Here is a 23,927-nt window from a genome sequence, read left to right as displayed (position 1 = left end):
AAATTTTTGGTATGTCTATATATAAACCTATTTAGATGAACAGTCTAATTGAGTCCCATACAACAAATATCCAAGGAGCTGCAGATTAATCGAAGACTCAGTGACTGTAGTGTGCAACTCACCATTATTTTTTAAGGCCTGCAATGGACAACGTGGGTACCACTGATTTATTCTCTTTACCACTAACAAAATAATGCTGATACTAACAGAAGACACAGTGAATGCCTTGTATCACTGTTTCATTCTCAAAGTCCAAGACCGGGGCTCCTGGGCTCTCTGTGAATAGTGAAGTATAATAGTCTCCCATAATCTCCAGTTTCTTGGTTGGATGGATAAGTTCAACAAAAATTAAAATATATGGAATAGATAGCAGATGGATGTAATACTTACATGGAATAGAGAAAACTGACATCCAGACAGTGAATAAGATTACTGTGCAAGAACTTAAGCAGGAGACAGCCATAGAGATTCTCAAGTCTGATCCACCATTCAACAAATTTATAACTGACCTCATCATTGGCTTCTTTTCCATTTCATGGTCTGATCCCCAAAGCCTTGTGGTGCAAAAATCTATCTAAAGTTATTGTCCAAACTAATTAAAAGGTTCTTGGTAAATGTGTTTGATTCTGTCTCTCTGGGGTGCTAGGAAAATAAATCTTGCCTCTAGCAGCTAGAAACGATAGAAAGATTATAGAATTATTCCTTGAACACTCAGAACCTGAAAATGCGAGAAGTATAGCCAGAATAGGCTCCAGAACAAAAATTATAGCTCTCCAAACTCCATGAAGAATTAACTTGATGGTCAGATAATCATAATGTAATTGATGTAATATATTTACGTTTCCCCAGAACCTTTGATAAATCCACATATAAAAGGCAAGATCTAAATATTTAAGATGAGAATTTCTATTTCACTTTCTTGTTTTCTTTTACAAAAGACAATAGTTTTTCTCTGATGGGGCAAATTTGTAGCCATTGAGATGAGTTGCAGTGCAATAAAGTTGCAGTGAAATCAAAGCGAAAAGTACCAAATACTGGTCTTAAGGTGTTATACTTAAATGTATGCAGCATAAGGAATAAGGTGGATGATCCTGTCGTTAAATGGGGAAAGAATTCAAAGTTCTGAGATGCAACGAGGCTTGGGAGTCCTCGTACAGGATACCCTTAAGTTTAACCTCCAGGTTGAGTCGGTAGTGAAGAAGGCGAATGCAATGTTGGCATTTATTTCTTGAGGAATAGAGTATAGGAGCAGGGATGTGATGTTGAGGCTCTATAAGGAGACCTCACTTGGAGTACTGTGGGCAGTTTTGGTCTCCTTATTTAAGAAAAGATGTGCTGATGTTGGAGGGGGTACAGAGAAGATTCACTAGAATGATTCTGGGAATGAGAGGGTTAACATATGAGGAACGTTTGTCCGCTCTTGGACTGTATTCCTTGGAGTTTAGAAGAATGAGGGGAGACCTCATAGAAACATTTCGAATGTTGAAAGGCATGGACAGAGTGGATGTGGCAAAGTTGTTTCCCATGATGGGGGAGTCTAGTACGAGAGGGCATGACTTAAGGATTGAAGGGCGCCCATTCAGAACAGAAATGCGAAGAAATTTTTTTTAGTCAGAGGGTGGTGAATCTATGGAATTTGTTGCCACGGGCAGCAGTGGAGGCCAAGTCATTGGGTGTATTTAAGGCAGAGATTGATAGGTAGCTGAGTAGCCAGGGCATCAAAGGTTATGGTGAGAAGGCGGGGGAGTGGGACTAAATGGGAGAATGGATCAGCTCATGATAAAATGGTGGAGCAGACTCGATGGGCCAAATGGCCAACTTCTGCTCCTTTGTCTTATGGCCTATGGTCTCTTTTCAGAAATAAAGCACAATAATGTCAATTTTACGTCACTCTGGAAAGTCCACTGAGAACTTCTTGGTGTGATGACCATCGCAATCTGGATGTGAGTTCTATATCAAGCATGCACATTCACCACTCTCCCAGTCCTTTCCTTACCCTTCCCATACCTTATGCCCACCACACAAAGTTCCAGTCTCTATCAAATACCTGTTTTTCCCTTCTCCAGTTCCCTCAGAAGTTTTGGTCTGTTAAATTTGTGCTGCCTCATATTTTAATGAAGAAGGTTTCAATATTCCCCATGTTTATGATTGGATGCTCACCTCAGCTAATGCAAGTGCCTGGAATGACTAATACTACTCAAACTTGAGCTGCATCTCTTCAAAGGGAAGTCCACTTGGACTGTAAGAATAAGTGAAAGTTATTGGACAGGTGAATTTGAGCTCAGACATTTGGATCAGTATTCATTCATTTCATATATAAAATATTAATACACCATATTGGGGGAGATGGAACAAAAGAGAGACATCGGGCATATACAAGGGACAGTCCACCTTCCAATTCCATGGTCAAGCCAGAATGCGAATTAGTAGGAAGTGTGGCTCTAATGTGGACAAGTTACAGAGAGAAATTCAGTGATCAACGCGTTGCCAAAATCTTCAACCTTTGAAGTTGGAACCCTGCATCAGGACTCAGAGTTGAGAAAAGAGGTGGCCAATATAAGGAGGAGGAGGACAGCGGTGAGACAGAGTCTGAGGTGATTGTTGGACTGAGGATAGGCAAAAGCAACCTGTCCTCATGACAACCAGCTAGCCTATCACAATCTTCATCCTGGTTCATGCTTTCCATTGGCTGATCCAAGGGAAAGGCTGGCCCTTTACATTCCCACTGCCAAAGGACAAACGCAATTCAGTAATCCAGCTCCTTAGGCCCAGTCTCCTTAGCCACCAAGGCCATATCAACTTCCCAGTTAGTCTAAAGGAATGGATTAAAAAATATACCATTTGTGAGTAGATTTTGGACCAGTTGGGAATATTTAGGGATTGATCAGAAAACTGGAATCAGGATTTGAAGATTAGTCATGGAATATCATTAGAATTATGAAATATGTACAAAAGGGTAGAATTAAGAATGAGAAGATTTAACTTCAGCAAAGGATCAGGATCATGGTTTAGGCTGAGAGGTCCTAGACAAAGCAATTTGGTCTAAGAATGAGATTCAGACATTACTGTAACATAGAAACATAGAAACATAGAAAATAGGTGCAGGACTAGGCCATTCAGCCCTTCGAACCCACACCACCTTTCAGCATGCTCATGGCTGATCATCCAACTCAGAACCCTGTACCTGCCTTCTCTCCATACGCCCTGATCCCTTTAGCCACAAGGGCCATATCTAACTCCCTCTTAAATATAGCCAATGAACTGGCTTCAACTGTTTTCTGTGGCAGAGAATTTCACAGATTCACCACTCTCTGTGTGAAGAAGTTTTTCCTCATCTCGGTCCTAAAAGGCTTCCCTTTATCCTTAAACTGTGACTCCTCATTCTGGACTTCCCCAACATCGGGAACAATCTTCCTACATCTAGCCTGTCCAATCCCTTTAGAATTTTATACGTTTCAATAAGATTCTCCCTCAATCTTCTAAATTCCAGCGAGTATAAGCCTAGTCGATCCAGTCTTTCATCATCTGAAAGTCCTGCCATCCCGGGAATCAATCTGGGAATCAAACACAGATGTGGATGAGACTGAGAGCTGGATCAAGATCTATGGAGTGACATTGGGATAGGCAAGCATTTCAAGCATATACTCAGTGTTGGCTGAATTAGTTCAAAGTACATTTATTATCAAAGTATGAATAAATCATATAACCTTTAGATCCTTCTGCTTATCAGGCAGCCACAAAATAAGAAATCCAAAAGAACCCAATTTTGAAAAAGTCCAATAACCTATGTATGGAGGGGGAAAAAAATGAATTATATCAAATCATGCAAATAATAAAGCAAGCATCAGCACTCGGAATGAAATTGAGGCTATGTCCACACTACGCCGGATAATTTTGAAAATGCTGGTTTCGAGTAAAACCGACAGGCGTCCCACACTAAGCATTTTTCAAAATATCTCCGTCCACATTAGACGGATATTTGGGCGAATCTCCTCCTACTGGGCATGCGCAGGACGCACAGAAAACAAGTGAAGAGGAAACGATATACTTGGTGCGCGTTTGTCCAGTTACAGAGTAGAAAAACTTTAAGGAAATTGCTCTTGGCTCTCGCACAGGAGGACTTAAAACTAAAAAAACAAATACTGGAGTATATGGAGGCAACCGACAGGGAGTTCACGGAGAGTATGACCCGGGTGACGGCAAACATTGAAATACTGACTAACTCTGTTGCATTAATAAAGCACCTTGTTAAACGTATAAAACATTTTAAAAATAGTCAAAAAAGCTCACTTTACAATTTAACTCTCATGCTGTTCACAACAACTGTGCGTTATAACAGCCGTACGGTGGGGCTTGCGCAGTACCAAGCAGAAGCAGAGTAAGCATTGTTGTTGTGGTGTTGTCATGACAGCTTTTTTTAAATCTCTCCATTTACCCCATACACACTACAACGGATATTGGGCGTTTTCAGATTTATTCACTCTGGAGACCGTTTCTGAAAATCTCCGTTTTCCGGGGATGAAAACACCATTTTAGTGTGGACAGAGGGTCAAAACGAAGAGAAAAAGCTTTGTTTTCAAAATTATCCAGCATAGTGTGGACATAGCCTGAGTCCATAAACCTGAAGTTGGGAGTAGCTGGAGTGGACCTCTGGTCTCAGACGAAGTCTATCACACAAAGGCAAATCGCCTTTGTGAAATGCTGGATTCGGTTTTGCAATTTCACAATAGGCACAAAATGTTACTTTCCAGTTCTCAAGCAATTCTCCAACCACCTGCACATATAAGTTTCCAATGTTTGCATTTGACAGAAATGGCCAAAGCATTTGCAATCACAACACAGTAATATGTACAGACACACCTCTCATTGCTTTTAAGTCCACGTCCACTCAAAACAAGTTTAAGAGTGGAAGATAGATAAAATTATGATGACAGCTCAGTTCAAACTTTAGAAATTATTCAACCATATTTTAATATGAATCTACAGCAATTAGTATGCCAAAGGACTTGGAGATAAAATAATCAGAGATGCTTACTAATGGAACACTAACACTTATTTTACTCATGGGGAGTGTGAGTGGTGGGAGGTGCCATACCCAGCGGAAACTATGTATTATTCGTCACTTATCAATGAAATGTTGACGTTGCTTTAAGAGTTGCTGATATTGTCACCTGACTCTGTATAAAGGCAGCATTACTTAGTCCCGCCCCAGAACAGTGAAAGAAATAAGAAGAAACTGGAGTGTCAGATTGCCCTGTGCAAAGCTCAGTTGAGCAAGTTTCTTAGAGAGTTCACTACAGATACTGTTGAGTTGGAACTTCCACTGCTTGCTGCTTCTGCCTGAGGATATTAAACTTATAAAGATCTGTTTGCTTGTAAGTCTTTCATTTTATCTTCTGAATTAAAAAAATACTCATCAGCACGTGTCATGAAATTTATAAGTTAAAAATTTACAATTGGAAAGAATATACAGCTTGATTTTGGAAGTATAATTTACATTTCTTGAATTTATACTTCTAATAAGGCCATATGTTCAAAAGAAAAAGAACTCATTATTTTTTTCAGACAGTTGTTGATTACATTACGTGTTCAATTATTACTCTATATTTGATGTAATTAAAAGTAAGCTTACTTTATTTTTCAGGCAAACCGGGTACATAGAGAATCCTTAAATTAAAGGCACAGTTAATTCTGGTAAGAAATACTGTATTTCTCAAGACAAATTAATTTACTTCAAACAAGGTTAACTATAATTCTTTAAAGTGACACAATGAATCACAGGGAAAGTAGAAAGCAGTGTTAGGTAAGATTTGCACGACAACCACGTACTCTTGCTTTTGCAAAGGGGCCTCTCCCTGTCACTCCAACTATATGTTGCAACAACTCAATTTCCTCTTACCGACTGTTTTAGTGAATACTGTACCTTGATGTTCAAAGTGAAGTAGTGATATCACAGTTCAGTTTTTAAATGGAATTACCTTTTAAGGACCCTATGTTTATTCTTAATTCTATTTGTGTTTTGATTTTGAAATATTTGTACTGTGAAATTATTTCAACTGGGGGCATAGAATTTGAAAAGATTTGTTAACTGCCAAGTCTATAATCTACCTTGAGAATCAAACACATTAAGAAGGAAATTAAGAAGGAATTCAGTAGTACATGTCAAGGAAGTTGAAGCTTAAACAATGGAAGGACTATTAAAAAATTATTTTGGAAATGGAATTTGCAATGTTTGAATTAATACTATTTATAAAATCATTGCATGGTGATTTTCTGGGACTGCCACTGATCTGGAATGCTCTTCAGTTCCATTCAGGCTGAATCTTCATGCACATTGATGTCAGTAAGAATCTGCAACATGTAGGCATTTTCAATCATCACAGCATCATTACTGATCCCATTACTCATTAAAATATTCTACTGCATTTCACTGACCCACTAGATAAAGTGGATTCTATGCCAACAGAGGGTTGGTCATGTGGCATGGCCTGGTAGTGTAGTGGTTAGCACAACACTTTAGAGTACTAGTGAGCCAGGTACTATTCCAGTATGCCTGTAAGGAGTTTGTACGTTCTTCCTGTGACCATGTGGGTTTCCTCCAGGTGCTCTGGTTTCCTCCCCCAGTCCAAAGACGTACCAGTTGGTAAACTGCTCCATGATTTGGCTAGGATTAAATTGGGGGATTGCTGGGCAGCGTGGCTCAAGGGGCAGGAAGGGCTTATTCCCCACTGTATCTCAATAAATAAACTTTGCTTCAAAGAAGATTGGTGGTTGCCATTAGTAAGGTCTCAGAAAGGAATTTCAAACCACATCTCTCAGAAAAATGAGCTAAAGGGAGTACGTTTACATAAACTTATCTATGGCATGGAATGTGGGAAAGTGATGGAGAGTTGTACGATGGATTAAAGCAATACTAACCTTGCCAATTTCCTAAAGAACTTGAATCATACTGGTCTTAGTCCTGTTGACATTAACATTAACTACAGTATATTGGTGACCGGTAGAAACCTAGGGAAAATAATCCAGACCATGTAAGTTGTCACTTGAAGATGCAACCACGAATGGTAAGCCAAAGGGAGGAAACTACTAAGAGTCTGGAAATGGAGAAACACAGTAGAAAAGCTACAGATATTAAGAACTGTAATGCTTCTGGATGGTTTAAGAACAATGACAAAACTTTCAATATGGTATAGCAACTAACATTCATTGGTAATTATGGTATAATGCTAGAGCAGGTCTTGATCCAAGATATGGCATTGATTGCATTTTTTTAATTAAAACTTATAGTGTGGAAGAGGAAAAACAAAGGTAGAAGATTAAAGCATTTTAGTTTGGAGATACTTTTTATTTACTTACTTATTGATTGATTGAGATGCTGTGTGGAATAAGTCCCCCAGCCCTTCAAACCACACCACCCAGTAATCCCTTGATTTAATCCTAGTCTAAACACGGGAGAATTTACAATGACCAATGAACCTACCATCCAGTACATCTTTGGACTGGGGGAGGAAACCAGAGCACCTGGAGGGAACCCCACGTGGTCATGGGGAGAAATTACAATCTCCTTACAGGCAGTGACGGGAATTGAACCCAGGTCACCTGTATTGTAAAGTGTTGCGCTAACCACCATGCAACTGTGCAGCCTATGATGGCTTCACTTGCAGATGGCTATACATAAAGGCCACAGCAGGCAATCTCAATGAGGTAGGAGTATGTAGGTCTTTGTGATTAAGGTGCCCATGGTCAAAAGCTCAATTCATGTTTGATTATGACATCTGGCATCGAACACTAACCAATCTGTCTCAGGATTGGGAAAAAAAAGACTGATTAATAAGAGAGATGAACTGGTGGTTAAATTGCAAAGTTGATGACTTTGCACCTCGCATCCTGGAGAAAGTTAAGTCAACTCCCACTCTATCTCTTGGACAAATGAAGTGACAAAGCTGGTAAGGGTAATGAAAAATGGAGGAGGGACTGATTTGGCCATTTAAAATGTTCACAAGGAACCTGCTTCCATTTTTGTAGATGTTGTCAAGGCCATCTTGAGGAATAAGAAGCAGCTAAGATAAATCCTTCCAAAGGAAGTAGACATGTTTAGTCATAAGCAAGCAGGGGAAGAAACATCAGGAAAGGAGCATTAACACCTAGCTTGGATATATGAAGTAGAATGGCTTCCTTGTATGCTCAGTCATTGGTTCTACAAAGTTAAGACAAAAGCTTGGGGAGATTGAGGTCACTCTGCAGAAAGTGCTTTTTATATCATTTGAAAAGGGTTTGAAGATTGATTGAATGTACTCAATAGATTGTGGCTCAGAAGGGGAAGCAGATAATATAACCTAAAAGCTGGAAAATGGAAACAAGGCCACACATACAGCCTGGTATCAATAAATCTATGCCAAATTTTAATTCAGCATTGGAAATGAAATTCTTAAGAAGTCCATTGTATGTGATAATAACTGGAGTGAGATTTAGGTTAAAGTATTTCCCCCTCCCCCCCCCATTATAATTAATACACTCTTTCCCTACAGTAAATAGTTGGAAGGAATGATCAATATTTAAACATAACTTGCAATTAAATGAAACCTGCAAGTTAAACCCTTCAGATTAACAGATTTTTGAAACTGAGATTTAAGTTTGTTGGTTAATAATTGATTAACTGATACATTTATAGCCTAGTGTTTATCAGTTACTCTAACTGACTACAAGCTTTGTTGGTTTATTAGTTGACTATATCACCAGACTGTCAAGAAAGCAAAGCTTGTCCGGATCAAGTTGTTTGAGCCGCTGCTAATAATTTAGAAAGCAAAGAATAAGTAGTCAGTATTTTCTCAATGGAGAGCACAAAGAAGGAAGAATGTTTATCTAGTATTTAACTTGTGTCATTTATGAAAATTGTTAATCTTAGTAATATATTTATTCAAAAGGCTGAGGCAGTCATTTCAAACATGTTTGAATGGTGAGATATCAATTTGTTCTTAATGATAGTTTTTGGAAAGACCAGCAGCGTAGCCATGTTGTCACCTGGTCATATGAACTTGTATTTAAGAGACATGGAATGAAAAAGGTTGAAATTTAAATTAGTCATTGGCAGAACAGGGCTAATAGCCAACCTTTGTCCCTACAATGGTACTTCATGTTTTCCTCCAGTTATAAATGTATACCAATATTTACCCCAATCTATATTCTATTTGCCAAGGCCCCTTTCTTTATTTCAGAGAATAATCAATGGAAGGCAGGGCAAACATCTCTTGAGAAGAATGTTGGATAGAATTGCAGGAAGACTAACAGTCTTGGATATTAATTTTGTGCTAGAGTTCAAGCTAACTCAGAATACTTACTTTAGAGCTAAAGAGGAAAGTGCTTGGAAAAGCGGGTGTTAATCTTGGATGAACTGGTATCCTTTTGATACACTAAGAGCACAATAACCAATACCAATGGTTGTTCAGTACAAGCTAGCAAGATTCATGAGTGCCAATTGCCTCTGTAGGGTCCTCGTGTCATAAGTGGCAGTATCAGTACAAGTTATCTTAGACTATTTAAAGTCAGCCAAAAGCAGATGTTTACTGGCGAGATTTGCCAGACAGCTCACAGCAAATCATGGGATAGAGTGGGCTATGCATTATTTTGATTTTTGCACCGAAGGTCTTAGCTTAAGAGGTGAAGGAGGAATGTTCCGTGAGGAAATAGTTGCAAAATTAATGTCAAAAGTCATGTCCTCAAAACGTAGCTGTACTACTACAAAACGTTTAATGGCTTTGACCTTGTGATCCAGAACGGAGAATCCTATTAAGTGTACAGTAAGGATGATCAATGTTCTGCAATCAATCACCAATCAATGATCACTATTAGGAAGGCTCATGCTTGATGTTCATAAATTCTATCACACCCTCAAACACTCAGCGCTGCTGAAAACCTCAAATCTGCACCTCAAAGTACTCACAAGTCTCTGAACGCACAAATAGAACAAGCACATTCTTCTAAACTCATGACCACCACTGAACTATGCACCTAACATTCTTGCAGAATAAGGGGCAATAATACCTTTCTCCTACATCCTGCTTTTTCTAAAGATTACCTCTGCATTTGATCATTCTCTCAGTCATGGTTTACTCCAAGTGGACACTCATACGCCCACATCTGGGAGCAACTGATTTGGGCAAAAGTACCACACCACAACCCGTTGACTTAGTCAACACTGAAGGACTTTTCAAAGATATAAACGTATTTGTTCAGTTGTAGTAGCAGCCAGGAGAACTCAATAAATAATTAATATTAAGTGTCTGAAAATACCTTTAAACAATATTGCTGGAGAAGAGGTTTTCCTCCTGTTTAACCTTTGTTCGGCTGTCCACAAGATAAAGGGCGAGGCTACCTGCTAGAGGACTGGTGTCAGATTGTGTAACTTACTGACATATTATGATCTTTCTCCTCTACATAATTCTGGCAGCTGATAGTCATAGTCATATGGCAGCCAAGGCAACACACACTTCACTATTTGGAATAGACTGTGCAGTTAAATTTGGTAGATGTCTTCTATACTGGAATGAGAGGAGGAAGTATGATATTTATATTCTACCGTTTCTCTGCCAAAACCAGGGAGCTTCATAAAACACCTTAATGAAAGCATATCCTCCTTTGGCATTTGTACTTTTCTGATGTAATTTATTTTGCAGTAAAGTATTTTTAGCAATAACGTCCCTGCAATGGGTGTCATCTCTTGCAAGTTGAGAAAGATTTAGTTAGAAATCTGTTTCTCCTACTGCAACAAAATTTAAAAGCATGGAAATGTTCTACAGAGTGTTTAGTGATACTATGCAAATTGCATGCACCTTGAAATTTCCCAATAATTATCGCTAGCATTCTTTTACATGGGAGCACACCTAAATACTACTGAGTCCATTTAATTGTTTGTAGTCATTTCGATCTGAGGTGTCATGGAATAATTCAACACACTCCTATAAATCATAAAAAATGTATAATCATATCAATATCTCACCAGAAAATCACAATGTGATGATGTCATTTCAGTTAACTGGATGGGAATTCAACAGAATCAGTATAAAAATACACCTTCTATTCTTCTGTAGAGCTAAAGAGAACATTTCCAGTTCTACTTTAAATCAACTCTAGTAAAATCCTAATCACTTGATATGGTTTGAGGAATTTTATTAAATAAGTATCTAGATGGCAATACAATTATCTAGATGTAGCGTGATGCAAACAAGGAACCTAGTCAGTGTTTTTTTTTATCTTATCATTTTAAAATTAATGTTTGGATGTATAGACAAGTTGCTATCTGTTAATCTGACCCGGACTCACTTCCACAAGACTGCACGTTGTAGCATTTTAGTTCAAGCATGTGCCCTAATGCACAGCTGACAGATGCTGGATGGCAGTAATTTTTCTTCAAGTATGAAGAAAATGATCCTCAGCAATATCCCTATCATGTCTGTTTTCTCAGCCACGTAACTACAAATTATGAGAAGAAAAGTAGAGAAAACATTGTAGGTTATTTCACAATAATAAAAAAAAAGCAAGTGTCTGCTCACAAAAAAAACAGTGCTGGGAAAAGCAGCTTCTAAATCCATGATCTCCTTCATTCAAGTGTTAACGACATGGCTTCATCTGCCTGAAGTCTGAGCTCTAGAACTTCCTTCAAAGAAATCACAGAATTTATTCATCTGGTTTGTTCCCTTAGATGTACTGTTTTATTCCAAGGTTTGTTCAACAGCCTTAATGCCTCCTCAGTGGTAGATTCAAAAATTTTGGCCCTGTGAGTTTACCTGGATCATCCATTATGTGCCTTGTCATATGGCAATTATGGTCATTCCATGAACATGAATGTTCTTGGCAAATTTTTGTACAGAAATAGTTTGTCATTGCCTTCTTCTGGGCAGTGTCTTTACAAGATGGTTGACGCTAGCACTTATCAATACTCTTTGGAGATTGTCTATCTGGCGCCAGTGGTTGCATAACCAGGATTTGTGATATGCAGCAGCTGCTCATACGGCCACCAACTACCGGCTCCCATGGCTTCACATGACCCTGATTGGGGGGCTAATCAGGTGCTACACCTTTCCCAAAGGTGACCTGCAGGCTAGTGGAGGGAAGAACGCCTCACACCTCCTTTGGTAGAGACGTATCTCCACCCCGCCACCCAGGGTAAGGTTGCAATGTAAATGAAAGTTATTAATTTAATAACCAACACTATTAAGGTTCCACAGGTAGACCTTCAGTAGAAGGGACCAGTTGTAGGATTGCTGCAAAGCACAGTCTTTCCATACTGACTCCAAGGAACTGAGATCAATCTATTTCCTTGATAGAACCTTTGATTCTGTATATTTGATGCAGGGATGCACTCTGGCCGAATGTACATTTTATATAACTCATCCTGGCACCTTAAACTGATTCGACACATCGAACGATGAGAAGAATTGTGATCTTGCTCACTGCATGATTCAATGCAGTGTCAGCTGGGGCAACGGACTCCAAATACTTCTGCAATACTCTGCAGATTTTCCAAATGTCTCCTCTGCAGAAAGGCAACCCTTCACAAGGGTCCAGATGGCCAAATCTGGTCCATAAATATCCGCTCACCAAGTTGTTGCTGGTGGTCTTGTCCAGACAGCCAGTAATGAGGCAACCAAAAACAATATCCTTCAGTGAAGAAAATACTTACAGTTCTAATAGCCTATTAACATTGCAAAAAGGAAGAAGTTTGGTCCAGATATATTCAAGGCTAAGTTCCTTTAGCTCTTCAATACAATCTTGTCCACGACTTGGTACTAATGAGTGGCTGCAGCACCAATTCAAATTAAAACAAAATTGGGGCCAACTTGTTTATTTTTATGAAGCTCTCAGTTGTCCTGCCATATGCTGGGTCCTGATCCTAGACTAAAATGGTAGTAAGGTGTACCAAAACTGGGGAAATCAAATTCTAATAGTATATTCGAAGTAATATTCACCACCTGATGTGCCATTTGTAGAGAATGCAATGTGCAATTCAACAAATAAAACAATTTGCGCTGGGAATTTAATTTTATTTTTGCAAGGTTTGTAAAAGACAATAGAAGTGCTCTTTCTATTTTCACACAGCAATCCAAATCACTTCATAGAGTCCATACATACATGGAGTACATTTTTGGAAATGGAAATATTTTGCTGCAACTGTATGGGATAAGTCGTTATGTGGACTTTGTGTTTTTTTTTTGCTGTAGATTGAAGATTAACACTTCCAGATACCATGGACTGGAAGACGTTGCAAGGTGTCCTCAGTGGCGTAAATAAATACTCTACAGGATTTGGTCGGATTTGGCTGTCAGTTGTCTTCATCTTCCGAGTGCTGGTTTACGTCGTAGCAGCAGAGAAAGTATGGGGTGACGACCAAAAAGATTTTGACTGCAACACCAAGCAACCAGGTTGTACCAATGTCTGCTTCGACTACTTTTTCCCCATCTCCCACATCCGGCTCTGGGCCTTGCAATTGATCTTCATCTCTACACCGTCTCTATTGGTTGTCATGCATGTAGCCTACAGAAAAGACAAAGAGAGAAAGTACCATTTGAAGCATCCAGACTCCAGTACTAAGCTATATGAGGATGCTGGTAGAAAGCATGGTGGGCTTTGGTGGACCTACTTAATAAGTCTATTTTTTAAAACCGTGATTGAAATTGCATTTTTGTATATCCTCCACAAAATCTATGACAGTTTTGATATGCCTCGCCTAGTCAAATGTGAAGTTTCACCTTGTCCCAATGTTGTAGACTGCTATATTGCCAGACCAACTGAGAAAAAGATCTTCACCTATTTTATGGTAGGGGCATCATCTCTTTGCATTGTAATAAGCGTGACTGAAATGATCTACTTGGTCTCTAAAAGGTGCTTCAGGTTTTGTTTGTTGCATTGCGGGAAAAGAAGGTCAGTATTGACCAAAAGTAAGACAAACTATCTTGCCCACAGCATCACTCATACAAATTACTTGCATAATGAAAAATCATTGGACTGCATTCGTGCTTCAGCCCCAGATCTTTCTTCTGCGTAACTAAATATTTAAAGAATGCAATGAAGCTTAAAAGAAATCCCTAATCACTCATCCAAAGAAGCTTCAATGTAATTGGCAATTGATCAGATGTGTCATTTGTAAAATATATTATGTAATACTACGTAATATGAACATATTCACTGCAATTTGTCTTTTTTAAATCTGTATGTGACATCATAATAGCACCAAACATTGTACAAATGACACATCTGATCAACTGGGCATCTACTACCATTTATATTGAAGCTTCCTTGGATGAGATGTTATGGAGTTCTTTGAGATGGATTAGATTCTCTAGTGTGGGTCTCAGAGAAAGGGATCTTTCTCATGCCTGTCATTTGGAATTCTTAATGGACAATTAAAGACGAAGCATTAATGGGGCACTATGGATGCCTGTATGTGGTAGGGTCTTCTACCTTCACATGCAGGGAGTGCTTACAGCGCCTAGATGTGTATTGCCCTTACCATCTCAGCATCAACAACACGTGTCGGCCAATAAATGTACATTATTGATTCTTTATTTATAATTTATCTTTTTTTCCATTAACAAAGGGCAAAGTGAAAATTTACCAAAATAGTGCTCAAAGAAAAGTTTATCGTGGGCATGAAATTTTGAAATTAGACAAATAATTATTACATTTACTTTTAAACTTTTTTTCATTTATTGCTGAAAATTCCAAACCTTGCAGATAACACCAGTAGAAGAATTTATGAAGATGGGTTACTGAAACCAACATAGAAAAATAAATGCATTCATATTGAAATAATGTGATGGCCAAAGCACTTTGTTTCCATTTCAACTGGTCTTATTTCAAATCTGCCATAATTTCACAATACTAGTCAATAGCTCTGACAAAATCATTAGCAGTCATTTCTTAAAAGCAAGATCATCACAAGCTCAATTATTTGAGTCAACACTTTAAATCCAACCTTTTTTTGTACTGATATATTTTAAAAGGAATCAGCAACAGGCGATTTTTTAAAACAGCAGTTGCAATCTCTTGGCCTTGGATCCGTTACACTATTATCTATTATAATAACCATATAACAATTACAGCATGGAAACAGGCCATCTCAGCCCTTCTAGTCCGTGCCAACCTCTTACTTGTAAATTATTTTATTTACAAGCAGCCTTTTAGAACAATAAACAAAGATAAGGCCATAAAGTACAAAATAGTTAAAGTTCTGGCTTCTGGTTGAATAGAATTTGACCGTGACCACTCTACTGTTATCACCACATATAAAACCTGTAATGCTAAAATTGCAAGATATTTGCACTTGGAATAGAGTTAAGCAGAAGCAAGCATGCAGAATTTATTTGCCTAACTGGCTGAGAATAAAGTTTGTTTTATCAGGAGCTTCCAATATGCAAAGACTGATCAGGGGCTGAGGAGGGGTCTCAGCCTGAGATATGGACTGCTTATTCCCCTCCATAGATGCTGCCTGACCTGCCGAGTTCTTACAGTATTTTGCGAGTGATACTCTAGAATCTGCAGCCGCAGAATCTGTTGTGTCTGTTATCCAAAAGCCTTTTTGGATCAATTAAACCTTATAATAATGCTCTTACTCATAGAAATAATGTTACCTGGATTTTTATCATATGTTCACTGTCTAAACTGATACTTGAAACTTTTTTTTTAGAAATGACTAATTTCTCAATTTATGATAGAGAATTAAGCAGTAGTATGTTGTACAGCAGATCCTTTAAGGTAATGATTGCAGGGACAGGAACAATTGCAATATCAAGGCATAGGAGCGACAGAATTGTGCCATTATCATAATTCCATGTTCTGAAAGAGGTCAATTTCTTTATCTCTGGTGATAAAATTTCATCCTTTGACAGCAAACATTTTAATGAATATTCCAATAATAAATCTAAAATATGATAGATTTCATGCATTCATAAAGTATTTTGTTGACAAGCTGAAGTATGGGCTTGATGTATCTTTTGCCCATTTTAATTTCTGCAAGTATGATGATCGAATACAGCCACGCCACTTGTAGACAATCATGAGCCAATGAAGGCACCAACACAAACTCATAAATTCCACTGGCTTAATTCACTTTAACACATTATTTGAATCAAAGAAAAAATGATGTTTACAATTCAACTGTTTACATAGCAGCAATATACATCAATGCTTTTGACGTCAAATGTATAACATTAACAATACCTGCTGCAGAGCAAATGAACATTTTATAGTTTATGTTAATACTGTATACTTCATCAAATCTCTCCATGCATTTTTCTATGAGGTTACTTTGTTAATTGTTAAATTTATACTGCCAGAATTTACAAAACAACTAAAAATAGTGCATCTCATAATTTGTTTTGCCTCTTTCAATAGAAGGTAGAGATTAGAATGAAAACTTGTCCTTAATAGTTACTTGAGATATGTCAATGATTTTTAAATTGTCCTTCTGTTTCAATACAGGAAAACTGATTGATGAAAGATATTGTTGTTTGTACTGTCCAATACTCTAGTTGAATGTTGAAATGGAAAATATTATTTAAGTCACATTTTAAAGTTAAATTGATAAAAACAAAAACAGATGAATCTATTGTAGGTTAATTTTCAATTTGCAATCAGTTATGAAATTGGAGATGCAAATCGGACCTTTTGATCTTAATTTCCAATCAACGTCAGTTGTAAACTGAGGACTAAGTTTAAAAATCTACTTTGCATTTATTGAATAAAAGCTTTATTTTGGACAGAGCTATCAGTTTCGGCAATACTTGAAGGCTTTTGTTTAGAAAGGGGTTTTAATATGTTCAGGATATCGCAATATTTGTACATAGAATTAATTTATTTTTAAAAAGTAGTTGCAATGAAGGAAACATCACCTGTTAGACTCAATAAACTGGACTAGTTGTTAAGTTGAATGTAAATGGAAAAAACACTGTGCAGATTACCGATCACAGCCCATTTCACATTCCAGCTGAACATTTAATGTTATTTATAAAGATACTAGCTGTTTTCATGTTAACTATGATGAAAATTATATTTGGACAAAGTCAGAGGTATGAAAATATCGTTCAATTTTTCACACTCCAGAAAACAAATAATCTGTTGAAAGCATCCTGTGCTTACATCCCCTCTTTGGTGTTACAGGGATCAAATATTTCATCTGTGGAGCTGAATGCATTACTTATGTCAAAACTTTCCCATGAAAATAATGTCATTTAAAGAAAACACGCCAAATTTTCTGTAGTTTTCTTTAATTGTTATGCACTATTTATCATTGCTTATTTATATTGTGTACAGTTTAACAAATTAATAATGAATTAAAATATTTTCAAAAATTTAAATGTGTTTTTGAATTAATCTAAGAAAGGGCAGAATTCTTTCTTCCTTTAGAAAAGACCTAATTCTTCTGCCTGTTTCTCTGAAGTAGAGAGGAAGCTAGCCCACAGATAAGCTAAAAGCCTTGAAATAAGTTTCTGACCCTATTTAAAAACATAAACACAAGGAATTCTGCAGATGCTGGAAATTCAAGCAACACACATCAAAGTTGCTGGTGAACGCAGCAGGCCAGGCAGCATCTCTAGGAAGAGGTACAGTCGACGTTTCGGGCTGAGACCCTTCATCAGGGCTAACTGAAGGAAGAGTGAATAAGAGATTTGAAAGTGGGAGAGGGAGGGGGAGATCCAAAATGATAGGAGAAGACAGGAGGGGGAGGGATGGAGCCAAGGGCTGGACAGGTGATTGGCAAAAGGGATATGAGAAGACCATGGGACAGGAGGCCCAGGGAGAAGGAAAAGGGGGAGGGGGGAAAAACCCAGAAGATGGGCAAGGGGTATAGTCAGAAGGACAGAGGGAGAAAAAGGAGAGAGAGAGAGAGAAAGAATGTGTGTATATAAATAAATAACGGATGGGGTACGAGGGGGAGGTGGGGCATAAGCAGAAGTTAGAGAAGTCAATGTTCATGCCATCAGGTTGGAGGCTACCTAGACGGAATATAAGGTGTTGTTCCTCCAACCTGAGTGTGACTTCATCTTTACAGTAGAGGAGGCCGTGGATAGACATGTCAGAATAGGAATGGGATGTGGAATTAAAATGTGTGGCCACTGGAAGATCCTGCTTTCTCTGGCGGACAGAGCGTAAATGTTCAGCAAAACGACCTCCCAGTCTGTGTCGGGTCTCGCCAATATATAGAAAGCCACGTCGGGAGTACCGGACGCAGTATATCAACCCAGTCGACTCACAGGTGAAGTGTCACCTCACCTGGAAGGACTGTCTGGGGCCCTGAATGGTGGTAAGGAAGGAAGTGTAAGGGCATGTGTAGCACTTGTTCTGCTTACAAGGATAAGTGTCAGGAGAGAGATCAGTGGGGAGGGATGTGGGGACGAATGGACAAGGGAGTCGCGTAGGGAGCGATCCCTGCGGGAAGCAGGGGGGGGAGGGAAAGATGTGCTTAGTGGTGGGATCCCGTTGGAGGTGGCGGAAGTTTCGGAGAATAATATGTTGGACCGGACGTTGGTGGGGTGGTAGGTGAGGACCAGGGGAACCCTATTCCTAGTGGGGTGACAGGAGGATGGAGTGAGAGCAGATGTGCGTGAAATGGGGGAGATGCATTTGAGAGCAGAGTTGATGGTGAAGGAAGGGAAGCCCCTTTCTTTAGAAAAAGAGAACATCTCCCTCGTCCTGGAATGAAAAGCCTCATCCGGAGAGCAGATGCGGCAGAGACGGAGGAATTGCGAGAAGGGGATAACATTTTTGCAAGAGACAGAGTGAGAAGAGGAATAGTCCAGATAGCTGTGAGAGTCAGTAGGCTTATAGTAGACATCAGTAGATAAGCTGTCTCCAGAGATAGAGGCAGAAAGATCTAGAAAGGGGAGGGAGATGTCAGAAATGGACCACGTAAACTTGAGGGCAGGGTGAAAGTTGGAGGCAAAGTTAATGAAGTCAACGAGCTCAGCATGCATGCAGGAAGCAGCGTCAATGCAGTCATCGATGTAGCGAAGGAAAAGTGGGGGACAGATACCAGAATAGGTTTGGAACATAGATTGTTCCACAAAGCCAACAAAAAGGCAGGCATAGCTAGGACCCATACGGGTGCCCATAGCTACACCTTTAGTTTGGAGGAAGTGGGAGCAGCCAAAGGAGAAAATATTAAGAGTAAGGACTAATTCCACTAGACGGAGCAGAGTGGTGGTAGAGGGGAACTGATTAGGTTTGGAATCCAAAAAGTAGCGGAGAGCTTTGAGACCTTCCTGGTGGGGGATGGAAGTATGTAGGGACTGGACATCCATGGTGAAAATAAAGCGGTGGGGGCCAGGGAACTTAAAATCATCGAAAAGTTTAAGAGCGTGAGAAGTGTCACGAACATAGGTAGGAAGGGATTGAACAAGGGGGAATAAAACCGTGTCGAGGTATGCAGAAATGAGTTCAGTGGGGCAGGAGCAAGCTGAGACAATAGGTCTGCCAGGACAGGCAGGTTTGTGGATCTTGGGTAGGAGGTAGAAACGGGAAGTGCGAGGTGTGGGAACTGTAAGGTAGGTAGCAGTGGATGGGAGATCCCCCGAGTGGATAAAGTCAGTGATGGTGTGGGAGACAATGGCCTGGTGCTCCTTAGTGGGGTCACGATTGATGGGTAAATAAGAGGAGGTATCCGTGAGTTGTTGCTGTGCCTCGGCAAGGTAGAGGTCAGTACGCCAGACTACAACAGCACCCTCCTTATCGGTGGGTTTAATAATAAGGTTAGGATTAGTGCGGAGGGAGTGGAGAGCAGAGCGTTCGGAAGGAGTAAAGTTGGAATGGGAACAAGGTGGAGTGAAGTCGAGACGGTTGATGTCCCGTCAGCAGTTAGCAATAAAGAGATCCAGAGCAGGCAGAAGATCAGAGCGGGGTGTCCATGAAGAGGAAGAGGGTTGAAGACGGGAGAAGGGGTCATCGGTGGGGGTGGAAGAGTCCTTGCCGAAGAAGTAGGCTCGGAGACGGAGACAGCGGAAGAAGAGTTCCGCATCATGGTGAACGCGGAACTCGCTGAGGTGTGGGCGAAGGGGGACAAAGGTGAGGCCCTTACTGAGGACAGAGCGTTCTGCCTCCGACAGTTGAAGGTTGGAGGAGATGGTAAAGACCCGGCACGGATGAGAGCTGGGATCAGAGGGGGGAGGGGGGAGTCTGGGAGTGTCAGTGGAGAGGGGAGGGTTGCAGTGAGAGGAAGATGGAGCCTCTGAGTACCCAGGAGCTGACGATGGGATCTGAAGGAGACGGGATTGCAGAGTATTGGTGGGGGAAGGGGAGACGGGAGTCACAACAGCAGCACATAAAGACCCGGCCTGGAGTTCAAGGCTGGAGTCGCAGTTGGTGGTTGCGTAGTCGCTGTGAATGTCTCCATGGTCGTTGCTGCCCTCCCCCTCCTGTCTTCTCCTATCATTTTGGATTTCCCCCTCCCCCTCCCACTTTCAAATCTCTTACTAGCTCTTCCTTCAGTTAGTCCTGACGAAGGATCTCGGCCCAAAACGTCGACTGCACCTCTTCCTAGAGATGCTGCCTGGCCTGCTGCGTTCACCAGCAACTTAGATGGGTGTTGCTTCTGACCCTATTTTTCCTTTTGTTGCTATTTTGTGCGATTTTTGACTGGGACGGCTCCAGATAACAAACAATATAGTGCTAGATTGAACTAGAACTGAGCTGAAACTGAATATACCTGGAATTTTGTGGGTTAATGTTTAATATTCAGTGTTTTTCGCTCTTTTTTTTGTCACTCACATGATTTGTTTTTTTATTTGTGAGCTGGGGCAGGGGTCTGATGTTTTTCTTTGAACGGGTTCCATAGTTTTTCTGTTTCGTGGCTGTCTGTGGAAAGTCTAATTTCAGGATTGTATACCTCTTACATACTTTGATAATAAATGTACTTTGAACTTTGAACAAATACATGTACATTGGGCAAGATGATTCTTCCACATCTCTTTACTTCCGACCAGAAATCCTCTATTGCCCTAATTGAAATGACTGATCTGTCATGATTCAAGTAGCAAACTCATTTCCATTTTTTTCTTCTCCATTATTGGCTTTGTTCATAACATAAACTAAACACAAGTAAAAATACACAATTACATTCTGGAAATGCATTGATCTTTCTACCATTAATCCTAACATACTTAGTGGCATATTCATTGGCAAGTACAATAAATAAGGAGAGTAGAAGCAGATAAAACCTGATACCAAATGTAGACCAGCCTAAATCAAACCAGTTGAAATTTGAAAACACAATGTACACTATCACATGAAGTCCACACATATACATTGGTTTACACCTCAGGAACAATCAGCATGATGGCTATGATAGAATAATCATTCTTGACAGTGGAAATATTGTTTTAAATTTTGATCCTATTATTCCATTGCTGGTCTATTTTACATGGAGAAGCCAGCAAACATCATACCTAGTCTAGTTCTCAGAATGGGACCAAGACTGAGGTGAAGAGTCAGGATAATCACATCCTCGCTTTCTATTACGCTTTGTGTATTAATTGATTATTTCTCTTCACTGATCACAAACTTGAGCTCTTTTCTCACTGCTGCCATCAGGTAGAAGGTACAAGAGCCTCAGGACTTGCACCACCAGCTTCAAGAACAGTTACTATCCCTCAACCATCAGGCTCTTGAATAAAAAGGGGATAACGACACTCATTTGCCCATCCATTGAGATGTTCCCACAACCAATGATCTCACTTTAAGGACTGTTTATTTTATTATCTCATGTTTTTGGTATTTATTGTTAATTATTTGTATTTGCGTTTGCTCAGTCTGTTGTCTTCTCCATTCTGGTTGAACTTTCATTGATCCAGTTATAGCTACTATTCAATAGATTTGCTGACAATGCCCAAGGAAAATGAATCTCAGGGTTGTATGTGGTGACATACATGTATTTTGATAATAAAATTTACTTTGAACTCTGAACTCTAATTAAAGCAATAGACCTGGTCAGTACACACATTCATTCAGAAATGCAAGAAAAACACCTGTATCAAATAAATGTGCATTTACATCTGTGCCTGCGTATTTCAAAATGATGAAGACACATGCCAGTGCGGGGAAGTCTGCAATACCTTTGCCCACAATACCACTGGATTTGTTGAGGACCCTATATAGTTCCAATACACAGACACACTGTAAGTTGCTGGAAATATAAAAAGAGCAGCAGACGCTAGGAATCTGAAAAAGCTAGAAACTGGAAGCATCTCTGGAAAAGGAAAGAGTTCATGTTTCAGGTTTAACACGCCTAGTCAGAATATACAAATAAAAATAAGTTTTTAACCCCACTCTAGGGGTCTCTGCAGCCATTATGCTGGTCTGGGTCCTAATTACATGGCAGGAAAATCTGAAACCTCGCTGCTCCTCAGTCTCATTAGGAATTTTGGCCAGCATTGCCTCCATCTCACTAATGCCGCTATTCACTCAGGGTTAGCTAATGCTAATTTCAACAAGTCTACAGCTGCATGACACTGCCCCAGTGATCACCTGTCTCATCCACTTGCATGGAAGTCTTATGCTTGGCTCAAATTCTGTTTTATTCCACACTAAGTCCTTTCGCCTCTCTATTTCACACATGCATCACTCTTTAATTTTCATCACCAACTACTAATATAAAGCAACACACATAAAAGTTGCTGGTGAACGCAGCAGGCCAGGCAGCAGCTCTAGGAAGAGGTACAGTCGACGTTTCAGGCTGAGACCCTTCATCAGGACTAATATAAATATGGTTCCTGATCCTAACTACATATCATGCCTAAAATATATTGAATCATAAAGGACATACAGAACTGATAAAACTCATGCTCATTTATTTATTTCATTCTGGCTATGAGCGTGGCTGTAAGTCTTATGTATACATCACTTATTTACAGAAACAACCTGCATAATGCAGTCATGGAGTCATAGAGCCACAGAGTAACAGAGCAAAGAAACAGGCCCTTCAGCCCATCCTGGCAATTCTGACCAGGATCCCCATTTAAACTCGCCCCGTTTGCCTGCATTTGGCCCCTATTCCTCCAAACTTTTCCAGTGCATGAACCTGTCCAAATGTATCTTAAATATTGTAATTGCATCTGTCTCAATCATTTCCTCTGAAAGCTTATTCCAAATATCCACTGTGTGAAGAAGTTGCCCCTCCGTTCCCTTTTAAATCTTTCCCCTCCCAACTGATTCCTGTGCCTCTAGTTTTGATTTCCTTTGCCTGGGAGAAAGACTGTGTACATATTTACTAACTTACTGCCCATTACATTACTGGCACTTGGGGCAGCAATGAAGATCCTACATCTGTCTGTCCTTGTCCGTCTTCTCCATTGTGTTTCAGGGCCCTCATCTCTGCCTCTTTGATATGAGGCCGAGTTGCCTTTCGTCTCCCGTATATCCTCTGCCCTTCAGGGGTCCAATGAAGTGCTGCCTTAATGACAGAGTTGGACTCTATGCTCATCACGTGCCCAATCCTTTTCCAACATTTCCTCATGGTAATTGCAGCCATGTCCTCTGATGACATACTTTATTGATCCCGAGGGAAATTGGGTTTCGTTACAGTTGCACCAACCAAGAATATAATATAAATATAGCAATATAAAACCATAAATAATTAAATAATAATATGTAAATTATGCCAGATGGAAATAAATCCAGCCTATTGGCTCAGAGTGTCTGACCCTCCAAGGGAGGAGTTGTAAAGTTTGATGGCCAGAGGCAGGAATGACTTCCTACGATGCTCAGTGTTGCATCTCAGTGGAATGAGTCTCTGGCTGAATGTACTCCTGTGCCCAACCAGTCCATTATGTAGTGGATGGGAGACATTGTCCAAGATGGTATACAACTTGGACAGCATCCTCTTTTCAGACACCACCGTCAGAGAGTCCAGTTCCATCCCCACAACATCACTGGCCTTATGA

At 39.8% G+C, this 23,927-nt stretch overlaps 1 protein-coding gene across 1 annotated transcript; it reads left to right on the top strand.

Moving 5' to 3' along the window:
* Positions 1–5,224: 5,224 nt before the first annotated feature.
* LOC140190648 (gap junction beta-3 protein-like) lies at positions 5,225–17,320 on the top strand. Its single transcript, XM_072247406.1, has 3 exons — positions 5,225–5,375; positions 5,645–5,694; positions 13,218–17,320. The coding sequence occupies exon 3, from the start codon at positions 13,244–13,246 to the stop codon at positions 14,039–14,041; it is 798 nt and encodes a 265-aa protein (XP_072103507.1). The 5' UTR covers positions 5,225–5,375; positions 5,645–5,694; positions 13,218–13,243; the 3' UTR covers positions 14,042–17,320.
* Positions 17,321–23,927: the final 6,607 nt, after the last annotated feature.

This window comes from Mobula birostris, chromosome 30, assembly GCF_030028105.1.
Source record: "Mobula birostris isolate sMobBir1 chromosome 30, sMobBir1.hap1, whole genome shotgun sequence".
Taxonomy (NCBI): domain Eukaryota; kingdom Metazoa; phylum Chordata; class Chondrichthyes; order Myliobatiformes; family Myliobatidae; genus Mobula; species Mobula birostris.
This window is presented reverse-complemented; position numbering and strand designations above follow the sequence as displayed.

What these genes read in the sequence shown, in the direction of transcription:
- LOC140190648 (XM_072247406.1), top strand. Translation starts at nt 13,244, where the DNA reads ATGGACTGGAAGACGTTGCAAGGTGTCCTCAGTGGCGTAAATAAATAC.